Raw genomic sequence first — 22,059 nt, forward strand, 5'->3', positions numbered from 1 at the left:
AGGGGGATCAATGCTGAGTGTGTGAACTGGAATCAATAGTGAAATATCTGCCCCGGGCGGTTCACATTTCCTGTCTAACTCAGGCAGGGGGGTCAATGCTGAGTGTGTGAACTGGAATCAATAGTGAAATATCTACCCCGGGCGGTTCACATTTCCTGTCTAACTCAGGCAGGGGGGTCAATGCTGAGTGTGTGAACTGGAATCAATAGTGTAATATCTGCCCCGGGCGGTTCACATTTCCTGTCTAACTCAGGCAGGGGGGTCAATGCTGAGTGTGTGAACTGGAATCAATAGTGAAATATCTGCCCCAGGCGGTTCACATTTCCTGTCTAACTCAGGCAGGGGGGTCAATGCTGACTGTATGAACTGGAATCAATAGTGAAATATCTGCCCCGGGCGGTTCACATTTCCTGTCTAACTCAGGCAGGGGGGTCAATGCTGAGTGTGTGAACTGGAATCAATAGTGAAATATCTGCCCCGGGCGGTTCACATTTCCTGTCGAACCCAGGCAGGGGGGTCAATGCTGAGTGTGTGAACTGGAATCAATAGTGAAATATCTGCCCCGGGAGGTTCACATTTCCTGTCTCACTCAGGCAGAGGGGTCAATGCTGAGTGTGTGAACTGGAATCAATAGTGAAATATCTGCCCCGGGCGGTTCACGTTTCCTGTCTAACTCAGCAGGGGGGTCAATGCTGTGTGTGTGAACTGGAATCAATAGTGAAATATCTGCCCCGGGCGGTTCACATTTCCTGTCTAACTCAGGCAGGGGGGTCAATGCTGAGTGTGTGAACTGGAATCAATAGTGAAATATCTGTCCCGGGCGGTTCACATTTCCTGTCTAACTGAGGCAGGGGGATCAATGCTGAGTGTGTGAACTGGAATCAATAGTGAAATATCTGCCCCGGGCGGTTCACATTTCCTGTCTAACTCAGGCAGGGGGGTCAATGCTGAGTGTGTGAACTGGAATCAATAGTGAAATATCTGCCCCGGGCGGTTCACATTTCCTGTCTAACTCAGGCAGGGGGATCAATGCTGAGTGTGTGAACTGGAATCAATAGTGAAATATCTGCCCCGGGCGGTTCACATTTCCTGTCTAACTCAGGCAGGGGGGTCAATGCTGAGTGTGTGAACTGGAATCAATAGTGAAATATCTGTCCCGGGCGGTTCACATTTCCCGGCAACCGGCATCACAGAGATCATGATTTCTAAATTCAATGTTGGGCCCAAAAAACATTTCCATAGTTAATTAGTTGTTGTGTTTCTTCAACATGTGATGTTCCCGTAGCTAATCTTTATTCAAAATCATCCCCCTAAAACTGTATAAAACTCTCTGAGCTCTCTGCTCAAACTGCAGATCGAGCTGAAGGTGCTGAGGGGCATTCAGTGAATTCACCAGTGACCTGTACCGACACCAAGATGCTGAGAATCGTCTTAACCGTGTGTGTCCTCTTCTGGAACCAACTCGCTGCACAGGATGCGGTAGACAAGGTGATCGAACTCTGTGAACAAGAGCAATGCATTAAACCCGAAGTCATCATTGAGGACAAGGTGAGTATAGTTCAGAGTTCGCTGCATTCTGTAATATTTGTACCAGTGGAAATTATTTAATGGCTGTGTTTTTGGGTCGAGTCCCCTTTACTCTCTTTACTGTCAAACATCTGTCTGACTCAGGCAGGGAGGGTTGTCAATGCTGAGTGTGTGAACTGGAATAAACAGTGAAATATCTGCCCCGGGCGGTTCACACATCCCGGGACCCGGCACTCACACAGTTAATGGTTTCTAAATTCAAGGCTGGGATCAGGAAAGTATTCTGAGGAGCAGAATCTATCTGTACTTTAGACACGGATTAATCAGGGATAGTCAGCGTGGAAGGTCTTTCTTGACAAATACAGTTGAATTATTTGAGGCGGTGAGCAGGAGTGTTGATGAGGGGAATGCATTTGGAGTGGTCGATATGGGCTTTAGCCAGGCTTTTGATAGGGTCCCTCGTGGCAGACTGATCCAGTCAGGGCCCATGGGACACAAGGCAAAGAGACACATTGGACCCACAATTGGCTGAGAGGCAGGAAGCTGAGGGTGGTCTCTGAAGGCAGAGGGCAGGTTAATAGGGGGGTAGAAAAGGCAAATGGGACACTGGCTTTTCTCAATCGGGACAGAGATTACAAAAGCAGGGAGGTGATGTTGGAGTTGTACAGAACATTGGTGAGGACACAGCTGGAGTACTGTGTGTAATTCTGGGCACCACATTATAGGAAGGAGGGGGTGCTGGAGGGGGTGCAGAGGAGATTCACCAGGATGGTGCCTGGGACGGAACATTTCAGTTATGAAGAGAGGTTGGGGCTTGGGTTGTTTTCGCTGGAGCAGAGAAGACTGAGGGGCGATCTGATCGAGGTGGACAAGATTATGAGGGGCATGGACAGGATAATAATAATAATCATTATTATTGTCACAAGTAGGTTTTTACATTAACACTGCAATGAAGTTACTGTGAAAATCCCCTAGTCGCCACATTCCGGCACCTGTTCGGGTACACAGAGGGAGAATTCAGAATGTCCAATTCACCTACAGCACGTCTTTCGGGACTTGTGGGAGGAAACCGGAGCACCCGGAGGAAACCCACGCAGACACGGGGAGAACGTGCAGACGCCACACAGACAGTGACCCAAGCCGGGAATCGAACCTGGGACCCTGGCGCTGTGTAGCAACAGTGCTAACCACTGTGATACCGTGACGTCCCACGCTCGACCCCTCCCCAACACTCCCCACACAACCCCACCGCCGTCCCCTCCCCGAAACCCCCCCAACCCCGACCCCCAAACTCTCCCCAACATTCCCCCCACACCCCCTACCCCTCCCTGACACTCCCCACCCCCCACCTCCGACCCCTCCCCGACACTCCCCACCCCCACCCCCGACCCCTCCCCGACACTCCACTCCCCCACCTCCAACCCCTCCCCGACACTCCACCCCACCGCCGTCCCCTCCCCGACACCCCCCAACCCCGACCCCCAAACTCTCCCCGACACTTCCCCACAACCCCTCACCCCCGACCCCTCACCAACGCACCCCCCCACCCCCCACCCGACCCCTTCCCGACACTCCACCCCAGACCCGACCCCTCCACAACACTCCCCCCACACCCCCTACCCCCTCCCAGATGCTCCCCACCCCCGACCCCTCCCCGACACTCCCCACCCCCACCCCTCCCCGACACTCCCCCCTCCCTGACCCCTCCCCAACACTCCCACCTCCCCCGACCCCTCCCCGACACTCTCCCATCCCGAACCCTCCCCGACACTCCCCACCCCCACCCCTCCCCGACACTCCCCCCTCCCTGACCCCTCCCCAACACTCCCACCTCCCCCGACCCCTCCCCGACACTCCCCCATCCCGAACCCTCCCCGACACTCCCCACCCCCACCCCTCCCCGACACTCCCCCCTCCCTGACCCCTCCCCAACACTCCCACCTCCCCCGACCCCTATCCGACACTCCCCCCTCCCGACCCCTCCCTGACACTCCCCCCTCCCGACCCCTCCCCGACACTCCCCCACCCCCGACTCCTCCCCGACACTCCCCACCCCCGACCCCTCCCCGACACTCCCCCCTCCCGACCCCTCCCCGACACTCCCCACCCGCCTACCCTCGACCCCTCCCCGACACTCCCCACCCCCGACCCCTCCCCGACACTCCCCCCTCCCGACCCCTCCCCGACACTCCCCACCCCCGACCCCTCCCCGGCACTCCCCCCTCCCGACCCCTCCACGACACCCCCCTCCCGATCCCTCCCCGACACTCCCCACCCTCGACCCCTCCCCGACACTCCCCACCCCCGACCCCTCCCCGACACTCCCCCCTCCCGACCCCTCCCCGACACTCCCCACCCGCCTACCCTCGACCCCTCCCCGACCCTCCCCACCCCCGACCCCTCCCCGACACTCCCCCCTCCCGACCCCTCCCCGACACTCCCCACCCCCGACCCCTCCCCGACACTCCCCCCTCCCGACCCCTCCCCGACACACCCCCCCTCCCGACCCCTCCCCGACACTCCCCACCCCCGACCCCTCCCCGACACTCCCCACCCCCGACCCCTCCCCGACACCCCCCACCCCCGACCCCTCCCCGACACTCCCCCCTCCCGACCCCTCCCCGACACTCCCCACCCCCGACCCCTCCCCGACACTCCCCACCCCCGACCCCTCCCCGACACTCCCCCCTCCCGACCCCTCCCCGACACCCCCGCCTCCCAACCACTCCCCGACACTCCCCACCCTCGACCCCTCCCCGACACTCCCCACCCCCGACCCCTCCCCGACACTCCCCCCCTCCCGACCCCTCCCCGACACTCCCCACCGCCGACCACTCCCCGACATTCCCCACCCCGACCCCTCCCCGACACTCCCACCTCCCCCGACCCCTATCCGACACTCCCCCCCTCCCGACCCCTCCCTGACACTCCCCCCTCCCGACCCCTCCCCGACACTCCCCACCCCCGACTCCTCCCCGACACTCCCCACCCCCGACCCCTCCCCGACACTCCCCCCTCCCGACCCCTCCCCGACACTCCCCACCCGCCTACCCTCGACCCCTCCCCGACACTCCCCACCCCCGACCCCTCCCCGACACTCCCCCCTCCCGACCCCTCCCCGACACTCCCCACCCCCGACCCCTCCCCGGCACTCCCCCCTCCCGACCCCTCCACGACACCCCCCTCCCGATCCCTCCCCGACACTCCCCACCCTCGACCCCTCCCCGACACTCCCCACCCCCGACCCCTCCCCGACACTCCCCCCTCCCGACCCCTCCCCGACACTCCCCACCCGCCTACCCTCGACCCCTCCCCGACCCTCCCCACCCCCGACCCCTCCCCGACACTCCCCCCTCCCGACCCCTCCCCGACACTCCCCACCCCCGACCCCTCCCCGACACTCCCCCCTCCCGACCCCCTCCCCGACACACCCCCCTCCCGACCCCTCCCCGACACTCCCCACCCCCGACCCCTCCCCGACACTCCCCACCCCCGACCCCTCCCCGACACCCCCCACCCCCGACCCCTCCCCGACACTCCCCCCTCCCGACCCCTCCCCGACACTCCCCACCCCCGACCCCTCCCCGACACTCCCCACCCCCGACCCCTCCCCGACACTCCCCCCTCCCGACCCCTCCCCGACACCCCCGCCTCCCAACCACTCCCCGACACTCCCCACCCTCGACCCCTCCCCGACACTCCCCACCCCCGACCCCTCCCCGACACTCCCCCCTCCCGACCCCTCCCCGACACTCCCCACCGCCGACCACTCCCCGACATTCCCCACCCCGACCCCTCCCCGACACTCCCCCCTCCCGACCCCTCCCCGACACTCCCCCCTCCCGACCCCTCCCCGACACTCCCCACCCCCGACCCCTCCCCGACACTCCCCACCCCCGACCCCTCCCCGACACTCCCCACCCGCCTACCCTCGACCCCTCCCCGACACTCCCCACCCCCGACCCCTCCCCGACACTCCCCCCCTCCCGACCCCTCCCCGACACTCCCCACCCCCGACCCCTCCCCGACACTCCCCCCTCCCGACCCCTCCCCGACACTCCCCACCCCCGACCCCTCCCCGACACTCCCCACCCCCAACCCCTCCCCGACACTCCCCACCCCCGACCCCTCCCCGACACTCCCCCCTCCCGACCCCTCCCCGACACTCCCCACCCGCCTACCCTCGACCCCTCCCCGACATTCCCCACCCCGACCCCTCCCCGACACTCCCCCCTCCCGACCCCTCCCCGACACTCCCCACCCCCGACCCCTCCCCGACACTCCCCCCTCCCGACCCCTCCCCGACACTCCCCACCGCCGACCCCTCCCCGACACTCCCCCCTCCCGACCCCTCCCCGACACTCCCCACCCCCGACCCCTCCCCGACACTCCCCACCCCCGACCCCTCCCCGACACTCCCCCCTCCCGACCCCTCCCCGACACTCCCCACCCGCCTACCCTCGACCCCTCCCCGACACTCCCCACCCCCGACCCCTCCCCGATACTCCCCATCCTCCTACCCTCGACCCCTCCACAACGCTCCCCACCCCCCATCCCCGACACTCCCCACTCCCCCCCACCCCAACCCCTGACCCCCCCGACACCATATCCGACCCTGCCCTCCCTACCCTGGGCGGCCTCCTCCCCGGCAAAGGCCCCTCCCACAGCCGCGGCAGTGCCGTCGCGACATCTCTGACGTCCCCCCCACGCCGACCCCTACCTCCTCCTTGGAATCCCGGCCGTGGTCTCCACCATCGTGGCCCTCCCGTGACTTTGCCCCCTTGGCCCCCGGAGGACCCGGAGGAAACCCACACAGACACGGGGAGAAGGTGCAGACTCCACACAGACAGTGACCCAGCGGGGAATCGAACCTGGGACCCTGGAGCTGTGAAGCCATCTGAGCCCATCCGAAGCTCAAACCCACTCCCCTCACACCAGACCCCCACCCTACACCCCAGAAAAGCAGCCCCCACACACCGGATTGTGTGTGTGCCCCCCCCCCAACCCACAACAACAGGGGTGGTACAACTCCCCAGGGACCCCTGTGATAGGGAGACCCCCCCCCACAGAGACCCTTGTGATAGGGAGACCCCCCCCACAGAGACCCCGTGATAGGGAGACCCCCACAGAGACCCCTGTGATAGGGAGACCCCCCCCCCACAGAGACCCCGTGATAGGGAGACCCCCACAGAGACCCCTGTGATAGGGAGACCCCCCCCCCCACAGAGACCCTTGTGATAGGGAGACCCCCCCCCACAGAGACCCCGTGATAGGGAGACCCCCACAGAGACCCCTGTGATAGGGAGACCCCCCCCCACAGAGATCCCGTGATAGGGAGACCCCCACAGAGACCCCTGTGATAGGGAGACCCCCCCACAGAGACCCCAGTGATAGGGAGACCCCCCCCCCACTGAGACACCTGTGATAGGGAGACCCCCCCACAGTGACCCCGTGATAGGGAGACCCCCCCCCACTGAGACACCTGTGATAGGGAGACCCCCCCACAGTGACCCCGATAGGGAGACCCCCCCCCACTGAGACACCTGTGATGGGGAGACCCCCCTCAGTGACCCCGTGATAGGGAGACCTCCCGCACAGAGACCCCTGTGATAGGGAGACCCCCCACACAGAGACCCCTCTGATAGGGAACGCCACCCCACAGGGACCCCTGTGATAGAGAGACCCCCCACAAAGAGGCCCCTGTGATCGGGAGATCCCCCCACAGAGACGCCTGTGATAGGGAGACCCACCCCCACAGAGGCCCCTGTGATTGGGAGACCCCCCCCACAGAGACCCCTGTGATAGGGAGACCCCCCCACAGAGACCCCTGTGATATAGAGACCCCCACCCCACAGAGACCCCTGTAATATGGAGACCCCCCCACAGAGACCCCTGTGGTAGGGAGACCCACCCCCCCCACAGAGACCCCTGTGATAGGGAGACCCCCCCCACAGAGACCCCTGTGATAGGGAGACCCCCCCCACAGAGACCCCTGTGATAGGGAGACCCCCCCCCCCCACAGACAACCCTGTGATATGGAGACCCCCACCCCACAGAGACCCCTGTAATAGGGAGACCCCCCCACAGAGACCTCTGTGATAGGGAGACCCCCCCCCCCACAGACAACCCTGTGATATGGAGACCCCCACCCCACAGAGACCCCTGTAATAGGGAGACCCCCCCACAGAGACCCCTGTGATAGGGAGGCCCCCCCACAGTGTCCCCTGTGATAGGGAGGCCCCCCCACAGTGTCCCCTGTGATAGGGAGACTTCCCCCCACCCACAGGGAGCCCCCCCCCCCCACAGAGACCCCAGTGATAGGGAGACCCCCCCTACTGAGACACCTGTGATAGGGAGACCCCTCACAGTGACCCCGTGATAGGGAGACCCCCCCCCACTGAGACACCTGTGATAGGGAGACCCCTCACAGTGACCCCGTGATAGGGATACCCCCACACAGAGACCCCTCTGATAGGGAACGCCACCCCACAGGGACCCCTGTGATATGGAGACCCCCCCCCCCCACAGAGACCCCTGTAATAGGGAGACCCCCCACAGAGACCCCTGTGATAGGGAGACCCCCACACAGAGACGCCTGTGATAGGAAGATCCCCCCCCACAGAGACCCCTGTGATAGGGAGACCCCCCCCCAGAGAACCCTGTGATACAGAGACCCCTCCCCCACAGAGACCCCTGTGATAGGGAGACCCCCCTCCCACAGTGTCCCCTGTGATAGGGAGACTTCCCCCCACCCACAGAGACCCCTGTGATAGGGAGCCCCCCCCCCCAGAGACCCCTGTGATAGGGAGCCCCCCCCCCAGAGACCCCTGTGATAGGGAAAGCCCCCCCCCCACAGAGACCCCTGTGATAGGGAGACCCCTCCACAGAGACCCCTGTGATAGGGAGCCCCCCCCCCAGAGACCCCTGTGATAGGGAGACCCCCCCACAGAGACCCCTGTGATAGGGAAAACCCCCCCCACAGAGACCCCTGTGACAGTGAGCCCCCCCCCCGGGTCCCCTGCAATGGGCAGCTCAGGGGGCCGCACGATGTGTGCACCGGGGCCAATGGGCACGGGACTGATCGTGTCCATGTTCACCAACTAGACGGGGGGGGGGAATCTGTCCTGGGGCACGGACACCGCCTCCCACCCCCAGGCCCCCACATCCCCCGCCTGCCGCTCGGTGATACATACCTGCGGCGCTCCGAGCTGGGGGCCCTGGGTTGGCAGTAACAGCGGGTCGGAGCCATGGGATGGAGGGTGATGACAGCCCGCTCTGCCATGAGCTCCGTGCTCCACATCGTTTGACAATGTCTGCCTCATGCCCACGGTCGCACCTTCCACCTGGGTGAACCCTGCATGCCAGCTGGCCAGTCCATCACACGGTCGGTGGGGTGGGAGGTGGGGGGTGGGGGGGGAGTGTACCGTGGGGAGCCCTCGCCACCCACAACATCCGCCCATTCCCCCCCCCCCCCCCACCTCACCTCCTCTGTGGCCCGCCCAGACCAGCCCACCCCTCACACCCTGACAGAGCACCGAGGCCGGTTGGAACGGTGTGAACTGGTGTTTAATGTGAAAACCCGAAACCCTAACTCGAAACTGTGCCCTGCACCCGTGCCAACTTAACTGGTGTCTAACGTTCTGGCCTTCCAGCCCTAACACTGCGCCTAGGTAGTTCCCCAGACGGTACAGCAGGAGTGGAGGAGGCCCTGCTGTGATTCCCGCCCTGCCACCTGGGTCCCGGTTGGCGGGTGCCTTCTGGGGCGATCGGGCCTGGATGGGCCCGGCTCCTGCCCGTGTGTCCCAGGTGGTGTGGTGCCGGCCTGTTCTGCCTGCTGCCCACTGGAGGCTCCAGGGACAGGAGGGGTGGAGTTTGGGGCTGCGGTGTTCTGATACCTCCCCTGCGGGAGTCTCCGGCACAGCCCCAGCACCTCCTCCTCCCTCGGGGTGCCCGGTGGCCCCCAGGCATCTCCATAGGACTAGGGTGCGGGTAATCCCTGAGAAAACCCCGCCACCTGGCACTGCCAGTCCTGGAGGCCCACTCTGGCCTCGACCAGGGTACGCACGCTCGCACCGGATCCAAAACAGGACGTCCATTCCTTGGAGATGATGCAGTGAAGATTCACTGGGTTGATTCCTGGGTCACAGAGTTGTCCAATACTGAAAGGAATCATATTGTCGGGAACTCTCTGGAATTTAGGAGAATGAGAGCGATCTCATTGAAACAGACAAGATAACAAGGTAAATTTAGGATTCCAGGTTCCTCGGGGTGTAGTATAATGGAGTATATTCGGACAGGTCCTGTGAAGGGTTAACCCTGTGATGTCACTAGCAGGAAGTGACATATACTCGTGATCTGAGAGTCTCGCAGAAAGCAGCACGAAAAGAAGCTCGTGTCGGGGGGGTCCCGGGAATTGTATAGCCAGCTATACGAGTCGGAACCCCCGGATGGGGGGGAGGGCATGAATCAATTCCTGGGGAGTGTAGTTTTTACCTCACCACTATTCTTAGAATTTCCCTCGATACCAGAAAAGGGTCAATATATTCGTTTTTATTAGACAATTTTTTAGATTTTAGATTTTAGATTTTAGAGTACCCAATTCATTTTTTCCAATTAAGGGGCAATTTAGCGTGGCCAATCCACGTAGCTTGCACAGTTTTGGGTTGTGGGGGTGAAACCCACACAGACACGGGGAGAACGTGCAAACTCCACACGGACAGTGACCCAGAGCCGGGATCGAACCCGGGACCTCAGCGCCGTGATGCAGCAGTGCTAACCCACTGTGCCACCGTGATGCCCGGGTCAATATATTCTAACTGGTGAGCAGGGATTTGAACTCCCTGACTCCTATGCAGACTTAAGCGGGTGCTATTCGGGTCAAACTAATGTTTCAAGTTATCCCCCGGCATAACCTGTATCTTCAGAGAAGAATTTTATTTACTTACCACCTAGGAGCTCACCTACGGGTCCGGCTTGCTAAGTAAAGTACAGTAAACTTACAAAATGGTAATAATAACCACTCTTTCAGGTTAACAACTTGAACTTAACTTTACTTTCACGTTAAAAAGATTAAATTACTTTTGTTAGAAAGGCAAATAAGGTCTTGTCTTGTGGGGACCAGTTGCAGACTTTAAGTCTTTCTTGACAATCAGTTAATTTTGGATCTTCTGCTAGTTTCTCTGGGTTGCTCGGTCCTCCGATGGTGCTTTCCCGTCACCGAGTAAGGTTCTGTCTCTCTCTGAGTTCTCTCTGAGTTCTGGTAGTTCCTGCTCTGGTCTCTGGGTTTATATTCTCTTTCTCACAGTTATTATGTTTTTATGGCTTTCTCATAAAGTAACCTTTATTTCACTTGGATTATAAAATGTATCTTTGATCTAAACCCTGCGATCTCGCCGGCTCGCCGGCTCGGTGCTCCTCAAGCCCTGTGGTGGTGGCAGCCCTGAGGGTGTGGGGGCAATGGAGGCAGCATATGAGACTGGAGGGGGCATCAGTGTGGTCACCGATCTGTGACAATCCCCGGTTTGTCCCGGGGGGGCTGGATGGGGGCTTTAAGGTATGGCAGCAGGCAGGGATTGAGAGGTTTGGGGATCTATTCATCCAGGAGGGCTTCCCGACCTTGGAGACATTAGAGCAGGAGTTTGACTTGCCGGGTGGGAACGGGTTTCGGTATCTTCAAGTGCGGGACTTTGTACGGAGGCAGGTCCCAAGCTTTCCTCGCCTCCCCCTGAGGGGACTACAGGATAAAGTGCTGTCAAAAACAGGGATTGGAGTGGGAAGGTTTCGTAGATATACAGGGAATTGTTAGGGTGGGAAGGGGCCCCTGTCAGAGAGGTGAAGAGGAAGTGGGAAGAGGAGCTCGGAGGGGAGCTGGGAACTGAACTGTGGGAAAAGCTTTGAAAAGGGTGAATGCATCCTCGTCCTGAGCTAGACTCAGCTTGGTTCAGTTCAAGGTGGCCCACAGGGCCCACATAACGGTAGCCCGGATGAGTAGGTTCTTCGAGGAGGTGGAGGACAGATGTGGGCGGTGTGGGGGTAGCCCTGCCAACTATGTCCATATGTTTTGGGCATGTCCGAAACTGAGGGAATTCTGCCAGGGATTTGCGGATGTTATGTCGAAGTCCGGGAAGGTAGGGTAACTCTGAGTCCAGAATTAACAATATTTGGGGTGTCGGAGGATCCGGGGGCACGGGGGGGGGGGGGGAGGGAGGCTGATATTCTGGCCTCCTCCTCCCTGGTGTCCCGGAGATGGATCTTGCTGAGATGGAGGGACTCGGAGCCTCCGAAGTCAGGAGTGTGGGTCAGCGATATGGTAGAGTTTCTCAGTCTGGAGAAAATCAAGTTCGCTCTGAGAGGATCAATACAGGGATTGGCCCGGAGTGGGCAGCCGTTCATCGATTTCTTTGACAAACATTGAACGTCAGCAGTAAGGGGGAAAGGGAAAAGGGGGGGAGGGGAGGAAAACAGAAGGCAGGGGAATGTTAAATAAGGACAGGGAGCTTAGTCTCCGGGTAATTGGGGACAGGGCGGGAGAAGAGGGGGACGTGGTTTATTATTTGTTCTTTTAGGGGGTATTTTGTGCGTCAACCCGCGCGATTGTTTTAGAAATGTCAATATGTTAAATTGTGAAAATTACAAATGCTTCAATAAAATATTTTCTAAAAAAAAGGCTTGAGGAGTTATTGGGCCGATTCCAGCTCCTATTTCTTATGGTCCAATGACATTGTTTTATTTTCACCTGGATTAGTGCCTGGATACGAGGACCAATTCCTAACCCATTGAAACCTTTCTGTTTCAATAATGTGGTAAAACAGCCAAAGGGAAACACAATTACTGGACATGATTCAGTGTCGATGGCCTTCCAGAACATTCTCCACATTTGTTTTCATTGAAAGCCCAAGGGGAAGGTGTGAGGCCCAATGGGCAGGATAACTCTAAAGTTGAAAGAGTGCATGAGGGGGTCAGGAAAATCAATCTGGAAGTGGTGATGCCAAGACTCCCATCAAAAATTCCAAACTCTTTTACCAGGTCAGTCCATGCAGGACATGAATACTGCTCCCACACCTGGGAACGAGGACAGTCCCCTCAACACTGATGTGTTTTGGTGCGAGTTCAGTTGTGTCACATGGTAATGGATTTTATTTTCTTGTTTTAGAATTATGTTGAGATGGAATTCAAATTTCGCCAATGGGTTCAAACTGAAGTTGATGCCGTGGATATTGAAAGTGCGCTGGCGATCGGTCAGGACAAACTATTCAGTTATGCACGTTGTGGGAATGTTGCAGGTATGTCAGATGTTCCTTCAAAGTAACAACAGATTATAAAACAGCCACTCACTCTTTAACCTGTCACGTTTGAAACTTTCTGTACAGACTGACACACTGAGCAAAGAATTGTCAATCCCAGAGCGTTCCTCGCTCACATGTGACTAGTGGGTTGAGGCGCTATTTGGGCTACTTACACACATAGAAACAAACCGAGAAAATAGAAGCAGGAGGAGGCCATTCGGCCCCTTGAGCCTGCTCCGCCATTCATTCTGATCATGGCTGATCATCAAGTTCCTGCCTTCCCCCCATATCCCATGATCTCCTGAGCCCTACTTCTTTGATACCTTCAGGCTTTATGTTTCCAGAATCGGGGAAGGTTTCCCACCTGTGCTGGGAGTGAGATTCCAGCTGTGGTTGCTGAATTTCCCGAGTGTAATAAAGGCTCCTTGTCAGGCATCAACCCGCTCTTGGAGTCGACATGAACCCTTGTGGAAGCTGAGAAACTGCATCTCTCTCAGCTCAGTGGATGCTGCGGGAATGCTGGCTCCTGTCTGAGACTCAGTGACAGGAAATTCTACCTTGTTAAAGAGAAATCCTGTGTAACTAGCTGCGTCCAGTTATTTAATGGTTAATGGTGGTTGAGGGTGAATGTTTAATGGTTAATGGTGGTTGAGGGTGAATGTTTAATGGTTAATGGTGGTTGAGGGTGAATAATTAATGGTTAATGGTGGTTGTGGGTGAATGTTTAATGGTTAATGGTGGTTGAGGGTGAATGTTTAATGGTTAATGGTGGTTGAGGGTGAATGTTTAATGGTTAATGGTGGTTGAGGGTGAATGTTTAATGGTTAATGGTGGTTGAGGGTGAATGTTTAATGGTTTATGTGGTTGAGGTTGAATGTTTAATGGTTAATGGTGGTTGAGGGTGAATGTTTAATGGTTAATGATGGTTGAGGGTGAATGTTTAATGGTTAATGGTGGTTGAGGGTGAATGTTTAATGGTTAATGTGGTTGAGGTTGAATGTTTAATGGTTAATGGTGGTTGAGGGTGAATGTTTAATGGTTAATGGTGGTTGAGGGTGAATGTTTAATGGTTAATGATGGTTGAGGGTGAATGTTTAATGGTTAATGGTGGTTGAAGGTGAATGTTTAATGGTTAATGGTGGTTGAGGGTGAATGTTTAATGGTTAATGGTGATTGAGGGTGAATGTTTAATGGTTTATGGTGGTTGAGGGTGAATGTTTAATGGTTTATGGTGGTTGAGGGTGAATGTTTAATGGTTAATGTGGTTGAGGTTGAATGTTTAATGGTTAATGATGGTTGAGGGTGAATGTTTAATGGTTAATGGTGGTTGAGGATGAATGTTTAATGGTTAATGATGGTTGAGGGTGAATGTTTAATGGTTAATGGTGGTTGAAGGTGAATGTTTAATGGTTTATGGTGGTTGAGGGTGAATGTTTAATGGTTAATGGTGGTTGAGGGTGAATGTTTAATGGCTAATGGTGGTTGAGGGTGAATGTTTAATGGTTAATGGTGGTTGAGGGTGAATGTTTAATGGTTCATGGTGGTTGACGGTGAATGTTTAATGGTTAATGATGATTGAGGGTGAATGTTTAATGGTTTATGGTGGTTGAGGGTGAATGTTTAATGGTTAATGGTGGTTGAGGGTGAATGTTTAATGGTTAATGGTGGTTGAGGGTGAATGTTTATTGGTTAATGGTTGTTGAGGGTGAATGATTAATGGTTAATGGTGGTTGAGGGTGAATGTTTAATGGTTAATGGTGGTTGAGGGTGAATGTTTAATGATTTATGGTGGTTGAGGGTGAATGTTTAATGGTTAATGGTGGTTGAGGATGAATGTTTAATGGTTAATGGTGGTTGAGGGTGAATGTTTCATGGTTAATGGTGGTTGAGGGTGAATGTTTAATGATTTATGATGGTTGAGGGTGAATGTTTAATGGTTAATGGTGGTTGAGGGTGAATGTTTCATGGTTAATGGTGGTTGAGGGTGAATGTTTAATGGTTTATGATGGTTGAGGGTGAATGTTTAATGGTTAATGGTGGTTGAGGGTGAATGTTTAATGGCTAATGGTGATTGAGGGTGAATGTTTAATGGTTAATGGTGGTTGAGGGTGAATGTTTAATGGTTAATGGTGATTGTGGGTGAATGTTTAATGGTTAATGGTGGTTGAGGATGAATGTTTAATGGTTAATGGTGGTTGAGGGTGAATGTTTAATGATTTATGGTGGTTGAGGGTGAATGTTTAATGGTTAATGGTGATTGAGGGTGAATGTTTAATGGTTAATGGTGATTGAGGGTGAATGTTTAATGGTTAATGGTGGTTGAGGATGAATGTTTAATGGTTAATGGTGATTGAGGGTGAATGTTTAATGGTTAATGGTGGTTGAGGATGAATGTTTAATGGTTAATGGTGGTTGAGGGTGAATGTTTAATGGTTAATGGTGATTGAGGGTGAATGTTTAATGGTTTATGGTGATTGAGGGTGAATGTTTAATGGTTAATGGTGGTTGAGGGTGAATGTTTAATGGTTAATGGTGGTTGAGGGTGAATGTTTAATGATTTATGGTGGTTGAGGGTGAATGTTTAATGGTTAATGGTGTTTGAGGGTGAATGTTTAATGGTTAATGCTGGTTGAGGGTGAATGTTTAATGGTTAATGGTGGTTGAGGGTGAATGTTTAATGGTTTATGGTGGTTGAGGGTGAATGTTTAATGGTTAATGGTGGTTGAGGTGAATGTTTAATGGTTAATGGTGGTTGAGGGTGAATGTTTAATGGTTTATGGTGGTTGAGGGTGAATGTTTAATGGTTAATACAAAGAAGAACAAAGAGCAAAGGAATGTACAGCACAGGAACAGGCCCTTCGGCCCTCCAAGCCCGTGCCGACCATGCTGCCCGACTAAACTACAATCTTCTACACTTCCTGGGTCCGTATCCCTCTATTCCCATCCTATTCATATATTTGTCAAGATGCCCCTTAAATGTCACTATCGTCCCTGCTTCCACCACCTCCTCCGGTAGCGAGTTCCAGGCACCCACTACCCTCTGCGTAAAAAACTTGCCTCGTACATCTACTCTAAACCTTGCCCCTCTCACCTTAAACCTATGCCCCCTAGTAATTGACCCCTCTACCCTGGGGAAAAGCCTCTGACTATCCACTCTGTCTATGCCCCTCATAATTTTGTATACCTCTATCAGGTCGCCCCTCAACCTCCTTCGTTCCAGTGAGAACAAACCGAATTTATTCAATCGCTCCTCATAGCTTATGCCCTCCATACCAGGCAACATTCTGGTAAATCTCTTCTGCACCCTCTCTAAAGCCTCCACATCCTTCTGGTAGTGTGGCGACCAGAATTGAACACTATACTCCAAGTGTGGCCTAACTAAGGTTCTATACAGCTGCAACATGACTTGCCAATTCTTATACTCAATGCCCCGGCCAATGAAGGCAAGCATGCCGTATGCCTTCTTGACTACCTTCTCCACCTGTGTTGCCCCTTTCAAAGAACAAAGAACAAAGAAATGTACAGCACAGGAACAGGCCCTTCGGCCCTCCAAGCCCGTGCCGACCATACTGCCCGACTAAGCTACAATCTTCTACACTTCCTGGGTCCGTATCCTTCTATTCCCATCCTATTCATATATTTGTCAAGATGCCCCTTAAATGTCCCTATCGTCCCTGCCTCCACTACCTCCTCCGGTAGTGAGTTCCAGGCACCCACTACCCTCTGCGTAAAACACTTGCCTCGTACATCTACTCTAAACTTTGCCCCTCTCACCTTAAACCTATGCCCCCTAGTAATTGACCCCTCTACCCCGGGGAAAAGCCTCTGACTATCCACTCTGTCTATGCCCCTCATAATTTTGTATACCTCTATCAGGTCGCCCCTCAACCTCCTTCGTTCCAGTGAGAACAAACCGAGTTTATTCAATCGCTCCTCATAGCTGATGCCCTCCATACCAGGCAACATTCTGGTAAATCTCTTCTGCACCCTCTCTAAAGCCTCCACATCCTTCTGGTAGTGTGGCGACCAGAATTGAACACTATACTCCAAGTGTGGCCTAACTAAGGTTCTAATAACCTGTGGACCTGTATTTCAATAACCTGTGGACCTGTACTCCTAGATCTCTTTGACTTTCTATACTCTTGAGGGTTCTACCATTCACCGTATATTCCCTACCTGCATTAGACCTTCCAAGATGCATTACCTCACATTTGTCCGGATTAAACTCCATCTGCCATCTCTCCGCCCAAGTCTCCAGACAATCTAAATCCTGCTGTATCCTCTGACAGTCCTCATCGCTATCCGCAATTCCACCAACCTTTGTGTCGTCTGCAAACTTACTAATCAGACCAGTTACATTTTCCTCCAAATCATTTATATATACTACAAAGAGCAAAGGTCCCAGCACTGATCCCTGTGGAACACCACTGGTCACAGCCCTCCAATTAGAAAAGCATCCTTCCATTGCATGGTGGTTAATGGTGGTTGAGGGTGAATGTTTAATGGTTAATGGTGGTTGAGGGTGAATGTTTAATGGTTAATGGTGGTTGAGGGTGAATGTTTAATGGTTAATGGTGGTTGAGGGTGAATGTTTAATGGTTAATGGTTGTTGAGGTTGAATGTTTAATGGTTTATGGTGGTTGAGGGTGAATGTTTAATGGTTTATGGTGGTTGAGGGTGAATGTTTAATGGTTTCTGGTGGTTGAGGGGGAATGTTTAATAGTTAATGTTGATTGAGGGTGAATGTTTAATGGTTTATGGTGGTTGAGGGTGAATGTTTAATGGTTAATGGTGGTTGAGGGTGAATGTTTAATGGTTAATGTTGATTGAGGGTGAATGTTTAATGGTTTATGGTTGTTGAAGGTGAATGTTTAATGGTTAATGGTGATTGAGGGTGAATGTTTAATGGTTAATGGTGGTTGAGGGTGAATGTTTAATGGTTTATGGTGATTGAGGGTGAATGTTTAATGGTTCATGGTGGTTGAGGGTGAATGTTTAATGGTTAATGGTGGTTGAGGGTGAATGTTTAATGGTTCATGGTGGTTGAGGGTGAATGTTTATTGGTTAATGGTGGTTGAGGGTGAATGTTTAATGGTTTATGGTGATTGAGGGTGAATGTTTATTGGTTAATGGTGGTTGAGGGTGAATGTTTAATGGTTTATGGTGGTTGAGGGTGAATGTTTAATGGTTTATGGTTGTTGAAGGTGAATGTTTAATGGTTAATGGTGATTGAGGGTGAATGTTTAATGGTTAATGGTGGTTGAGGGTGAATGTTTAATGGTTTATGGTGATTGAGGGTGAATGTTTAATGGTTCATGGTGGTTGAGGGTGAATGTTTAATGGTTAATGGTGGTTGAGGGTGAATGTTTAATGGTTCATGGTGGTTGAGGGTGAATGTTTATTGGTTAATGGTGGTTGAGGGTGAATGTTTAATGGTTTATGGTGATTGAGGGTGAATGTTTAATGGTTTATGGTTGTTGAAGGTGAATGTTTAATGGTTAATGGTGGTTGAGGGTGAATGTTTAATGGTTAATGGTGATTGAGGGTGAATGTTTATTGGTTAATGGTGGTTGAGGGTGAATGTTTAATGGTTTATGGTGGTTGAGGGTGAATGTTTAATGGTTTATGGTGATTGTGGGTGAATGTTTAATAGTTAATGGTGGTTGAGGGTGAATGTTTAATGGTTAATGGTGGTTGAGGGTGAATGTTTAATGGTTTATGGTGGTTGAGGGTGAATGTTTAATGGTTAATGGTGGTTGAGGGTGAATGTTTAATGGTTTATGGTGGTTGAGGGTGAATGTTTAATGGTTTATGGTGATTGTGGGTGAATGTTTAATAGTTAATGGTGGTTGAGGGTGAATGTTTAATGGTTAATGGTGGTTGAGGGTGAATGTTTAATGGTTAATGGTGGTTGTGGGTGAATGTTTAATGGTTTATGGTGGTTGAGGGTGTACAATGATGTTATGTATGGAAACTTTCAAAACGAGTTTGACAAATTACCATTTTTACAACAGACTTAGCAAAATTTAAACTCATGTGATGGAAGGGGACGGCAGCACGGATCCAGAATTGATCCATTGATTGGTTGATTGATATTTATTGTCACATGTAACTCAGTACAGTGAAAAGTAGTTTTCTGCGGCCAGGGGAACAAATGGTACATCAACAAATAGTGATTGGTTACAGTGCAGAACAAGGCCAAACAAGAGCAGCATAGGGCGTCGTGAATAGTGTTCTTACAGGGAATAGATCAGTCCGAGGGGGAGTCGTTGAGGAGTCTTGTAGCTGTGGGGAAGAAGCTGTTTCTATGTCTGGATGTGCGGGTCTTCAGACTTCTGTACCTTCTGCATGATGGAAGGGTCTGGAAGAAGGCAATGCCTGGGTGGGAGGGGTCTCTGATAATGCTGCCTGCCTTCCTGAGGCAGCGGGAGGTGTAGACAGAATCAATGTGGGGGGTGGCAAGCTGGTGTGATGCGTTGGGCTGAGTTCACCACACTCTGCAGTTTCTTGCGATCGTGGACTGAGCAGTTTCCATACCAGGCTGTGATGCAGCCGGATAGGATGCTCTCTATCGCACATCTGGAGACGTTTGTGAGAGTTGATGCAGATATGCAGAATTTCTTTAGCTTCCGTAGGAAGTAGACACGTTGTTGGGCTTTCTTGACTGTTGCATCAACGTGAGTGGACCAGGGCAGACTGTTGGTGATGGTGACCCCCAGGAACTTAAAGCTATCGACCATCTGGTTTAGGGGCTGGTTTAGCACAGTGGGCTAAACAGCTGGCTTGTAATGCCAAACAAGACCAGCAACACGGGTTCAATTCCCATACAGGCCTCCCCGAACAGATGCCGGAATGTGGCGACTAGGGGCTTTTCACAGTATCTTCATTGAAGCCTACTTGTGACAATAAGCGATTATTATTATTATCTCCCCTTCAGAGCCATTGATGCAGACGGGAGTGTGTGCCGTGCTGCGCTTCCTGCAGTCGCTGATCAGTTCCTTGGTCTTCCCAACATTTAGAGAGGTTGTTTTCGTTACACTATGCAACCAAGTGATCTCCCTCCTGTAGTCTGATTCGTCGTTGTTTGAGATACGGCCCACCACAGTCGTATCATCCGCAAACTTCCAGATTGAGTTGGAGTTAAATCTTGCCACACAGCCGTGTGTGTGCAGGGAGTACAGTAGAGGACTGAGCACACATCCTTGCGGGGCCCCGGTGTTGGGGACTATTGTGGAGGAGGGGCTGTTACCTATCCTGACAGATTGGGGTCTGTTGGTGAGGAAGTCGAGGCTCCAGCTGCACAGGGAGGGGTCAAGTCCAAGGTTGCGGAGTTTGGTTATTAGTCTTGTTGGGAGAATGGTGTTGAAGGCGGAGCTGTAGTCGATGAATAGCAGTCTTACACAGGTGTCCTTGTTGTCGAGGTGTTTGAGTGTTGATTGCAGAGCCAGGGAAACAGCATCTGCTGTGGACCGGTTGCGGTGATCGGCGAACTGCAGTGGATCGAGACCGTCTGGGAGGCTGGCGTGGATCCGTCTCATGACTGGCCGCTCGAAGCATTTCATGATAGCAGACGTCAGGGCCACCGGTCGGTAGTCGTTGAGGCAGGCTACCTTGTTCTTCTTTGGTGCTGGTATTGTGGTGGTCTTCGTGAAGGAGGTGGGGACCTCAGAGCGGGGGAGTGAGGTGGTGAAGATATCTGCGAATACACTCGCCAGCTGGTCTGCGCAGGCTCTGAGTGCTCGCCCAGGGACTCCGTCGGGGCTCGTCGCTTTCTGCGGATTCACTTTCAAGAAGGCAGCTCTTACCCCTGAGGCTGTAATAGTGGGTACGGGTGTGTACAGGGCTGTTGGGGCGGGAGGCACTGATACATTGGCTGACTGCTCAAAGCGGGCATTGAACCTGTTCAGTTCCTCGAGTAGAGATGCTCCAGCCCCAGATATTCCGCCCGGCCTTGCTTTGTAGCCTGTTATCTTGTGTAGGCCCGGCCATAGTCGCCGTGGGTGAGTGTCGTTGGCCTGGGACTCTGGTTTCATGTGGTATTGTCTTTTTGCATCCCCAATGGCTTTCCGTACGTCGTACCTGGATTTCTTATCGAGGTCAGGGGGGTCAGACTTGAACGCCTCAGTCCGGGACCTCAGCAGCGAGTGGGCCTTTTGGTTGAGCCGGGTTTCCGCTTGGGGAATACCCGTATTGTCTTCTTTGCGACACCGTCCTCGACATACTTCCTGGTGAAGTCTGTGACGGTGGTTGCGTATTCGTCCAGGTTCGCTGCCGGGGCCTTGAATATGGACCAGTCCACAGACTACAAGCAGTCGTGGAGAATGGCCTCAGATTCCTCGGACCAGCACTGCGCGGTTTTCCTGACTGGCTCAGCGCGCTGGAGTTGCTGTTTGTCAGCCGGAAGTAGGAATACCGACCTGTGGTCGGATTTGCCAAAGTGTGGTTGGGGAATGGAGCGGTCGGCCCCTTTGATGCCCGTGTAGCAGTGTCCAGCGTGTTCGCACCTCTGGTGGAGCAGGAGATATGTTGATGGAGTTTGGGTGGAACCTTCCTGAGGTTGGCCTGGTCGAAGTCTCCAGCCACGATTGTCAGGGCTTCGGGGTGATTTGTTTCTTGGTTGTTGATGGTGGAGTTAGTTCGTCACGTGCTGCTCTACATCCTGGCTACTTGTTCATTTGCATATTCCCTTAAAGTGATATCACAACATTTTCCACATCTCACCAAAGTGACCCTGCCCCCTCGCCTGTAACTTGTTACTCCCCGTAAGCTGATCACCCAGTTAAATGCCGTGTCTCTCTGTCTACAGGTACCATTATTCCTCTCGCTGCACCTTGGGGAGTTTTTGGATACTTGGAAAATGGCAAAATACAACAAAGATTCAGTGTGTTTGTCTGGATAGTTCCCGAAGTCAACAATCCACCGGAACCAACAGATCCAGCAGTTACATTACAAACTGGACCTCCTGTTGGGTACTATGCCAGGTGAGTTTAGTGACTGATATATTGGGATTGATGTTCCTTTCTGTCAGCTCTTGTATCAACATCAGCCTGGGGTGGGATTCTCCCGTTTTGAGACTAAGTGCTGTGGTGTGGGCAGGAATGTGGAGTGTTCCTGCTGCGGATTCTTGCCGGAAAACATTCTGAACCTTCCCACCCATCAGTAATTATTCCCCTGGGTGTTTTCCGCTGTTTTCAGCAGTGGGTCAGGCCTGGATGGTGTGTAGTCCGCCCTCCTGCCCGGGTGTCAT

At 53.8% G+C, this 22,059-nt stretch overlaps 1 protein-coding gene across 2 annotated transcripts in view; it reads left to right on the top strand.

Moving 5' to 3' along the window:
* LOC140411766 (heme-binding protein 2-like) overlaps positions 1-22,059 on the top strand; it is a 91,608-nt gene that overhangs the window by 67,128 nt on the left and 2,421 nt on the right. For both annotated transcript variants that reach the window (XM_072500748.1, XM_072500749.1), the window contains exons 2-4: positions 1,355-1,548; positions 12,680-12,809; positions 21,619-21,793. In XM_072500748.1, the coding sequence (XP_072356849.1) occupies positions 1,355-1,548; positions 12,680-12,809; positions 21,619-21,793 (499 nt within the window). The remainder of the gene's footprint in view (positions 1-1,354; positions 1,549-12,679; positions 12,810-21,618; positions 21,794-22,059) is intronic.

The sequence above is a fragment of the Scyliorhinus torazame genome, chromosome 4, assembly GCF_047496885.1.
Source record: "Scyliorhinus torazame isolate Kashiwa2021f chromosome 4, sScyTor2.1, whole genome shotgun sequence".
Lineage (NCBI taxonomy): Eukaryota > Metazoa > Chordata > Chondrichthyes > Carcharhiniformes > Scyliorhinidae > Scyliorhinus > Scyliorhinus torazame.